Genomic DNA, 10,640 nt, shown 5'->3' with positions numbered 1-10,640 from the left:
AGTTTTGCAATCGACACATTGCTTTTAAGATTAGCTGTCCTATCTTGCTGGCGGACCATAAATCTGTCAAAAAAAAAAAAAAAAAAAAAAACATTAAAATCTGTAAAAAAACAAATAAATGCCAAACAAAATAAAATATAACCTACCACAGGCAAGTTACAGAACAGTTACTTGAAATATATCTACTACACATTCTTTGTACGCATCTGTTCTTATCTTTACTCTATTCAATCCAGGCATAAAAACTCATTTTTTTGAGACATTCATTAACAAAATTGTTGTACTGAATAACCCTTTTACCCCCAAAGGACGTACTGGTACGTTTCACAAGACTCATCCCTTTACCCCCCATGGCCGTACAGGTACGTCCTTGCAAAAAAATTTTTTTTTTTTTTTTTTTTGCATATTTTTGATAAATTTTTTTAGAAACATCAGGCATTTTCCAAGAGAATGAGACCAACCTGACCTCTCTCCGACGAAAATTAAGGCTGTTAGAGCAATTTAAAAAAAAATATATTCTGCAAGATGTGCTTGAAAAAAATAACCCCTGGGGGTTAAGAGTTGGAAATTTCCAAATAGCCTGGGGGTAAAAGGATAATATAACTGTCGGTTTGATAACTTCAATGTTACCAGGTCGAAAAACATAGACTGCCATATTGTAGTCTCAACCTCATAGCAATTTCAAGGTAACTTGGACAAGCATTAGCTTTTCTCTGAATTTATTTTGTTGAATTTTCCTTTAGAATAGCATTTTTGAGTTGAAAACCATAATGGGACGTTAAGTGTCCATAGGGAAAAAAAAGACAATATACATACACATTGTTGCAGTATATTTATAATTTTTTAAGTAGGAAGTTTGGCAGGCTGAATTACAGGATGGTCATGGTTCACTCAAAGACTAACCTCAATTCCAATACCCACAGAAAAGTACATTTATTATACATGAAACAATCTCCTGGGCACCTTTGCAATCAAATTATCTCTATTTCTACTCAATATTCTTGACTATTTTCTTAATGATAATCTCAGTTTAACCATTTATTTCCAAATAACATGACACATCAACCTGTATTTGCCCTCCATATCATACATACATACATACGTATACCAAGGCACTTCCCCCAATTTTGTGGGGAAGCCGACATCAACAAATGAAACAAAAACAAAAAAGGGGACCTCTACTCTCTACGTTCCTCCCAGCCTAACAAGGGACTCAACCGAGTTCAGCTGGTACTGCTAGGGTGACACAGCCCACCCTCCCACATTATCCACCACAGATGAAGCTTCATAATGCTGAATTCCCTACTGCTGCTAGCTCCGCGGTCATCTAAGGCATCGGAGGAAGCAGCAGTCCCTACCGGAACTGCGTCACAATCGCATGCCATTCATTCCTATTTCTAGCACGCTCTCTTGCCTCTCTCACATCTATCCTCCTATCACCCAGAGCTTCCTTCACTCCATTCATCCATATCATATATTCATTAAAAACAAAATACATTACAGTACATACCTGGAAAACTGCATGAGACCTTGAAGACTCGGCATTGGCATCAGTTGGATGCTGGGAGCGGTTCTGATTCCCGTATTCCAGCATTCCCAATATATCATCTGCATCCTTTGGCTTGTGAAGTGAAAGGCCAGGAACCAAAACCTGGGAACCACTTTCCTGTACATTTAGAGGTTTACCTAACTGCAGTAGATCTCGAACAGTTTCGTTATAAACCTGCAGGAAAATAAAGGAAATAACATACCAGAATACCACAAATTTTAAGTAATATCAAAAATTTCAAGTATTTTTTATTTTTCCTAACATACTTACCGAGAACTACTTTCTTACCTGTAATCTCCTCTCTACCGACCAGAGTTTTGTGTAGTTTACCCTATACCCGTTTTCTAAGGAGGGCTAACCCGGGAGTGAGAGAACGTGCCCCGAGGGTAGACACAAAAGGGGGGTCGGGGACACAAAGGGTAAGGAGAGAGCGTCGAGATGTTATCGCGACGCGACCAGAGAACTTACTGGAGATCAAGACCTGAGCAAGCATGGTCTCTGACCTGGGGTTAGCCTCAGGGCGTGTATCACTCCACCTGAGGTTACCCCTCATAGAAAACGGGACTAGGGTAAACTACACAAAACTCTGGTCGGTTGGGAGAAGATCCCAGATACTCCTAAGAAAGTAGTTCGAGGTAAGTACTCCGTGTTGGAACAACTATGTCTTTCAACTATTACAAATTGAATTACGCAAGCAGTCAACTTCTCTCAAACTACTACATTGAAAAATAACTACGAACCTCTAAGTAGGAGACTCCGACTTCACAAGTCTTATCATCTTTCTGCTCGTCAATGCGACGGTAGAGCTCCATGAGCGTGAGGAAGGTAATCCCGGGACAATCTGGCTTCCCCAGCATAGTGAAAGTCTTTCCAGCGCCCGTTGCTCCATATGCAAATACTGTACTAACACAAGAAGAAATACGGTTTTGTGTTAGTTGAAATTCAGATCCTGTCAATGTATTATGAAACATGTAGGGTCAGTTCGTATGTTATAATGAAATTTCATTAATGGTTTTGTATATGTGTGTATCAAACCGAATCAGAGCCACTTTACTACAGCATATTTTTTCTTACAAGTACAATCCCTATTTCTGTTCAGACACAACTGTATAAATAGCACATGCACATCCAACTTGGCAAATTTACTTGAAAGATGAAATAGTGGGGTGGCTCAGAAAGACTAAACAACAATTGGAAAATTTACCAAATTAAGTACAACATACAAAAGAATGAAGAAAATATCTTGGATAATGTCTTACAAAAATTTCCTCCATCATAATTTCTTTCAATACCTGATAAGGTTATGATTGTCAGTAATCAGTAAAGTAGTCTTATAAGTTGACTCATAATTTATCTGCTAATCTAAATTACAGTAAAGTACACAATAATGGAGGATTGAAAAACAAAATCCTAATACTTGTCAAAACAAAAACAAAAAAGTTGCAATTGTAAGTACGCTATCTTTCAAGTTTACATTGTGAAATCTAGTTCATCCAAGCATAATACATAGATTTTTTCATAACAGCTCCAATCAGATTAGCCTTCAGCACTTTTTTTTAATCAAGCCTACATTGTTTTGAATAGCTTCTTGCCGACTTTATTTCAAGGCTTAGCTTATTTGCATATTCAACTTGTTATTAACCCTTTTACCCCCAGGCTATTTGGAAATTTCCAAACCATAACCCCCAGGGGGTTATATTTTTCCCAGCACCTTTTGCAGTATATTTTTTTCAAATTGCTCTAACAGCCTTAATTTTTGTCATAGAGAGGTCAGGTTGGTCTCATTCTCTTGGAAAATGCCTGAATTTTCTCAAAAAATTATCAAAAATATGAAAAAAAAATTTTTAAGCATTTTTTTGCAAGGACGTACCGGTACGTCCATGTGAGTAAAGGGATGGCTTTTGTGAAACGTACCAGTACGTCCTTTGGGGGTAAAAGGGTTAAGACAGCACAGTACAGTATTACATCAGCCACTAAACATTACACAAAAATTCACCGAGCCAAGTTGCGAATGAACTGAATGAACAATGCCATTACTAGAGAACATACTGTATCTACAGCACATAATAAGTCAACACATGACTGATCAAATTCACTTAACCCTTTTACCCCCAAAGGACGTACTGGTACGTTTCACAAAACTCATCCCTTTACCCCCCTGGACGTACCAGTACGTCCTTGCAAAAGACTGCTATAAAAAAATTTTCTTTCATATTTTTGATAATTTTTTTTTTAGAAAATTCAGGCCTTTTCCAAGAGAATGAGACCAACCTGACCTCTTTATGATGAAAATTACGGCTGTTAGAGCAATCTAAAAATTATATACAGCAAAATGTGCTTGAAAAAAAATAACCCCTGGGGGTTAAGAGTTGGAAATTTCCAAAGAGCCTGGGGGTAAAAGGGTTAAAACAATACAAGCCTTGGGACTGCCAAAACATCAAGTGAACCTCGGTGAAGATTCTCCATGGACGTGACGTAGTTCAAGCTTACCAGAACAGTTGTATCCCGCGAGAATTGTGTCGATGATATCCTTGGTAGTTTCATCAAAAATCTCCTCATTAGTTGATGTCTCATTATATATCCTCTCAAAGATAAACTTCTGTTCCTTGTGTTGACGCCTGTTAAAATCTCTCGTCCGTTGACGAACTCCCTTGAAGAAAAAGTCTTCGTCATCCACTTTAGGGTCGAAAATCATCATGTGTTCATCCACAACCTTGACAACTCTCCTAAAAAGTTGAGGAATATGTCACTTATTCAAAAATTGCAATAGTAAAAACCCTGATATCCAAGGGTAAAATGCTTTCAAACTACTGCTAAACCTAATGATAGATCTTTAACAGTTTCCAATTCCACAAAATATGCACCATTCACTGAGGACCTACAAAGAATCTTGAACAAGGAAGAGATTGGACGATTTTTTTATCTGTATTTCAGACAAAATAACGTTGAGTGTGGAGACATGAGAACATAAACAAGACAAGATATGACTGATGGGATTTAAATGTAAACAATGACTACTGATCCAAGATTCTTAAATTTTTTTATCAAATAACTGTGATGTCATATACCAATCTACCGAGTTAGGAAAACCAAAATATTGTACATGCTTACCTGGAACCATTCTCGAGTTCCCGGGAATTATACGGACGAATCCTGACCACGACTTTAACATTGGCCTTTGAAGCCGATCCAAACTGCACATCGCTGCTGAGCTGTTTGATTAGCGCTTTCTTCCGGATAGAGGTGTTCAAGCGCTTGGGGGATTTAAGGGGCGAATGCACCCTTTTCAGTAGTCTCCGGTTTAACGTCATCTTGTCTGAGGAATAGATCAAAGTTACGTCCCACAGAAATTGTTCAAACTCAACGACACTTTAATATAAAAGAAAAAAAATTTAAAAAAGGAATTTGTATTTTTCCTAGCATTGAAAACCTGAGGCCTTTAACCACTTCCACAAGATGACATACATTGCAATATTACGACAGGTGCAAGGTTGGACAACGTTACTGTATTTACAAATTTAAACCATATGAAAGTTAAAATTATTAGTTAACATATCTAAAGGATATTTTGCTAAAAAATGACCCTTCCCCTTCATTTTACCCCCCAACCTTCTACTTTTCTCTACAGCCAACCTAATGGGACTGATTTTGGCTTTTATTCAAAATTAATTTATGTAAGGACTATTTTTGTGTGTTTTCATACTACCATGCATAATTACACCCCTCTTCACCCAATGGAAACATACTACCCAACAACCTTAAAGATGTAACTATTGCTCACTTCTTATGTCACCCCACCAACTAAGATTATTTAAGGGCTATTTTAGTGTGTTCTTTTGTCATACGCAATCAAATCACACTATTCAGATAGTGGAAGCATTCTCAAATGAGACATTGCCGTATCACTCTCCCCTCCCCTCCTACCCACAACAACACTCTTCGTTAAGTGCAAAGTATCGAGAGATGGCGTTTTGGTTAAAATCCATAAAAAATTCTAAAATCCCCTCCAAAATATCTCCAAACTATCAATAGTTACCTGGAAATGTCTCAAAATACATAAAATCGACATTTATCACTTCCGCCACGGAGGTTATATAATGAAATCTTTACTGCTTCCACCAAAATTAAAGATTTTGCGAAGACTATGTATTCCCCCTTGTCGTTATTTGTTTGTTTGTAAGCAACTTTACACAAAACTACAGTACCAATTTTGACCAAACTTGGCAGTCATGTTGAATATGACCCAAGGATGAATCTGAAACATTTTGGATAAGGTACATCAAAGTACAAGTATGTAACAGTACTATGATAATAAGAGCAATGTTAACCCTTTTAACCCCAGGCTCTTTGGAAATTTCTAACCCTTAACCCCCAAGGGGTTATTTTTTTCCCAGCACATTTTGCAGTATATTTTTTTAAAATTGCTCTAACAGCCTTAATTTTTGTCATAGAGAGGTCAGGTTGGTCTCATTCTCTTGGAAAATGCCTGAATTTTCTCAAAAAATTATCAAAAATATGAAAAGGAAAAATTTTATAGCATTTTTTTGCAAGGACGTACCGGTACATCCATGGGGGGTAAAGTGATGGCTTTTGTGAAACGTACCAGTACGTCCTTTGGGGGTAAAAGGGTTAAATGGCAAATATTTTGTTAGTTTACTTTTTTGTTTATGAGCATTACGCACAAACTACTAAACCAATTTCAATGAAACATATGGGGTATAAGCCAAGGACAAATCCATTATATTTGAAAGAAAATTTATCTAAATACAAGTACGCAGTGAAGTTGAGAGCAAAATAAGACTGCCTAGCATTATTATTATTATTACTAGCCAAGCTGCAACCCTAGTTGGAAAAGCAAGATGCTATAAGCCCAAGGGCTCCAGTAGGGGAAAAATAGCCCAGTGAGGGTATTCTCTCTACTGAGAACCCCTCTAGTTACCTCCGTCAATGAAGTTGGGAGGAGGTTTGTCCGTTGTTTGTTGTTTGAGAGCAAGTATTTTACTCACTAGTGAAACTTCCAGGGAATATTAAGGAGGCTGAGACGTGGATGCGACTCAATTTTGAAAGTCCTACGTCAAGGTCAAGGTTGAGAAATAAGCTGCCGTGGCGGATATCTGTCCCCTTTGAGTGCTTTTCTAGTTTTTGTTATAGGATTATATCAAAATTTCAAGACAGATTTTTCCCAAACTTCAATAATAGATAGGTATGATGTTCTAGAAGAACCAATTATATTTTGAAGGTGATCCGGATTAATATCGCGATTTTAGTTTGGTTATTACTGTATACAGTAGACTCACGGTCAAAACACGAAAAACAGAAAGCTTGGTATGTAGACTTTAGTTATAAATTTCCTATTTCCACCATCAATTACTTGTACTTCACAGATCTTGGGAAATTTCCTCAGTATTGGTAACACTAATCATATTTTTAGACACGATGACAGGATTTATTAAGTTTCCTTCCTAGGGTTCTCAACTATCATGTCTACAAAAATCACAAATTTTTAAGTAATTTGTATTTTTCCTAACATACTTACCTAGAACTACCTTCTTACGAGTTACTGGTTAACTCTACCTAACCGACCAGCTTTTTGTATAGTTTACCCTCTTCCCGTTTTCTACGGGGTCAACCTCTGGCAGTGTGGTACGTGCCCTGAGGCGACCCGGGGTCGGGCAGCGTGCTAGCTCAGGTCGAATCGTCAGTAAGTTTCTGGTCGTGACGTGATCAACATCTCGCCGCGCTCTAATTTTTATGCCTCAGATATACAGTACTCTGTGTGTGATTCATATTAGAACTGTTCATTATTTTTGAGAGCAGAAATTAACATATGTAATTAAAGTCATTTCCATTTATTGACATTCTATGGAATATTTGACTTGTAAGAGCAAACCGTAGTTCTATCCAGTTTCAAACCCTGGAAATACCAAATCCCAAATTTATCCAGTAAATGTTCATAGTTCCACGGAGCTCAAGTAAGAGCAAGCCTGCGTCATACATAAGGTGAGGCAATTGAAGACCTACTACAAAGCCTCCCATAATTCTAGAAGTTCAAACTTTTTATAAAGGCTTTTCTGTGAAACAGGTTGACATCTCTCTTTATAGTGTATTTACAACCGATCTATTTTAATGGTTACTGATATTAACCCTTTTACCCCCAGGCTATTTGGAACTTTCCAACCCTTAACCCCCCAGGGGTTATTTTTTTTTCAAGCACATTTTGCAGTATATATTTTTTTTAAATTGCTCTAAAAGCCTTAATTTTCGTCAGAGAGGTCAGGTTGGTCTCATTCTCTTGGAAAATGCCTGAAGTTTCTCAAAAAATTATAAAAAAATATGCAAAAAAAATGTAAATAGCAGTTTTTTGCAAGGATGTACCGGTACGTCCATGGGGGTAAAGGGATGAGTTTTGTGAAACGTACCAGTACGTCCTTTGGGGGTAAAAGGGTTAATGGAATTTATATTTTCATTCATAACTTATGCATATACTGTAGTTCAACTGCTATTGCCTTATTCCCTTTCCTCATTGAGCTACTTTCCTAGTTGGATCTCTGGGCTAGTAACACTCTGCTTTTACAACCAGTGTTGTAGTTTGGTAAATAATAACTACTACATAATTTGACTGAATTATGAATTTAGACCATTTGGTCAAGTCGAAGCGAGAGGTTGGACAGTATGAGGGAAGAGAAATTTAGAAAAGAGGGAAGGCAAAGGTTAAAAATAACAGCGACACAATGCGATGAAAGGACAGATAAAATTCCTTTATGTAAGGTCTACAGTGCGCATTACACTTACTAGTGTGGTTAATGATAGAAAAGTTAACGGCAAAATAGGAGCTAAACTACAGTATATGCGTAAGTAATGAATAAGGTACGTATGTAAATCGTTGGGTCTGGGTAACCAGGCCTGCAGTGGGAATAAAAACAGAATCCTTCCTATCCGTGTCTGCCATTACCTGAAAGATCTATTTTGATGTTGTTACTGGTCTTACAATATTTTATTTTAATTGTTCACTAGTTCTCTTGTAGTTTATTTCCTTGTTTCCAGTCCTCACTGTGCTATTTTTCCCTGTCGGCAGACCTAGGGTTTATAGCATCTTCCTCTTCCAACTACAGTTGTAGCTTGAATAATAATAATAATAATAATAATAATAATAATAATAATAATAATGTGTATTTACAAATGTTTTAGTCAACAAACTAATACCAATTATTCATTGACGTACCCAGAATCGCTGCTTGCAAATAAACATTATATCACTCCTCCCGTTCTAACAGGCAGTACAAGTTGCGCCACTTGCATTAGCCGAGTGGGGGGAGTATTTTGGGGGATAAAAATTTGGGGATCCAACTACCTATACACTATCCACCTACTTCACAACACGTTACCAATTACGCATTGCATGAAACAAAACAATTTGGATCTACCAATTATTCGTAAATAAGGCCAAGATGATGAAAGTGACAATGAGTGGGGGTACCTTAGGCTGATATATATCTTGATTTCCTTACAAATTTTGCGCAATGTGTCACCATGGAAAATGCGATCATATTGCTGTTTTCAGTTTGATTTTACATTAACACAATTTTCCCAAAACAATTTTAATTGGCATATTTGAATAAAAAATTACCAGTACATTCGTTTAATCAACCATGAACAGCTGGGTTATAAAAACCAAGTTAATCAAATACCAAGATTATATAATTGATAATTAACACTGAAATCCTAGCCGGCAGGGCTAAAGTTCGTAACGAAATGTATTCCGATCGTCAGAACATAGAACGAGATATTTAATCGCAAACAAAAGCAATAAATCATTAACGCAATTAATTTAGGAGGTAGTAATGCAATGAAAATTTATGGGTATTATTGTGCTGTATTACAGGGCAATGTAACCTAGGGGAAAAAAAAAAATTTTTTTTCTATAGAAACAGGTCCGCTTTCTTCAGAAATGACATTCGTTCCTGTCGCAAATGAATAGTTCTAGAAATATATATACGTTAACGTAATATTGCTAATGTTAGCGAAGCAAGCCAGTGGCGAAACAATAATCATTATATTTAGCGTTGCTAATGTTAGCGTGCGCAGCTCAATATTACCACTTGCCAGTACATACGAGCTTGATGTTTTTGTTTTCCGGAGAGCGAAGAGAGCCCACGCCAGAACAAGAGCCATTATATTTAAACATTTTAACAGAAAATATATGTTTTCCGCTATTAAATAACGTAAATTCAACTGGTTTTTACCTTCATTTCAACCGTAACAACCAGTTCGGCTACATGAAGTTAGTCGAACTGGTTGTTTTGTTCGTTTGCAGTTGAAATGAAGGTCAAATTTGGTTCAATAGCGTTGTTTACTACAGGAAAACATATATTTTCTGTTCGAAATAACCTGTAATACATTAATCTTTGCCCATTTATGAAAGACTCCATAGAAAATTGGATTGCGAGTCACGTTTTCTATGCGTCCAAAGTCCTGGCAAACAAAAACTTCCAACCCACCATTACTCATATCCTATGGATATCCGCCAGAATTCATTATTAAAATCTTCAAAACATCTAAAATTACACATTAATGATTTGAAATATGAAAATTTACCCGTTTTCTACGACATAAACAACCTTAACCTAACATAGCCTAGCATGTCAGGCTGTAAAACTTTGCCCAGACCCCAAACATTACCCAGACCGCCATAAATTACTTATTAAATAACAAATTGATATTTAAAGTATGTAATATGGGTTATTTACATTATTATTAATATTATTTAAGTCGTTTAACGTAATTACTGATGTTTAGGAAATACCCAAGCTACGGTTTCTATATGACCTTCGGTTCTAGCAAACTTTTGCTTACGGTGATTTCGACCAAAACAAATTTATGGCGATTTATACTGAAAATCCATCCAATTTTACAATTAACGAAACAATAAACGCTTCACTGATATTACCTTCATAACACCACAGCCGTAAATACACTACATATCACACAAACTTAAAAATATAAACAAAACTACAGTGGAGACACCTTCGCCTCTTGGACAATTTGAATCTCTCGTTACGATGGCGTCGTCCTTTTAAATATTCTCGACCAA

The 10,640-nt window shown here is 36.7% G+C and overlaps 1 protein-coding gene across 1 annotated transcript in view; it reads right to left on the bottom strand.

Moving 5' to 3' along the window:
- LOC137623535 (uncharacterized) overlaps nucleotides 1–10,640 on the bottom strand; it is a 27,007-nt gene extending 16,367 nt beyond the window's left edge. The window contains exons 1-6 of the mRNA XM_068354370.1: nucleotides 10,497–10,640; nucleotides 4,661–4,865; nucleotides 4,040–4,275; nucleotides 2,290–2,447; nucleotides 1,497–1,723; nucleotides 1–63 (exon numbers count right to left, since the gene is read on the bottom strand). The exon at nucleotides 1–63 is cut by the window's left edge and continues 124 nt beyond it. Coding sequence (XP_068210471.1) covers nucleotides 1–63; nucleotides 1,497–1,723; nucleotides 2,290–2,447; nucleotides 4,040–4,275; nucleotides 4,661–4,860 — 884 coding nt within the window. The 5' untranslated portion in view covers nucleotides 4,861–4,865; nucleotides 10,497–10,640. The remainder of the gene's footprint in view (nucleotides 64–1,496; nucleotides 1,724–2,289; nucleotides 2,448–4,039; nucleotides 4,276–4,660; nucleotides 4,866–10,496) is intronic.

This window comes from Palaemon carinicauda, chromosome 30 (genome assembly GCF_036898095.1).
Source record: "Palaemon carinicauda isolate YSFRI2023 chromosome 30, ASM3689809v2, whole genome shotgun sequence".
Lineage (NCBI taxonomy): Eukaryota > Metazoa > Arthropoda > Malacostraca > Decapoda > Palaemonidae > Palaemon > Palaemon carinicauda.
Note: the sequence above shows the minus strand (reverse complement) of the source record. Positions and strands in the feature narration are given on the sequence as shown.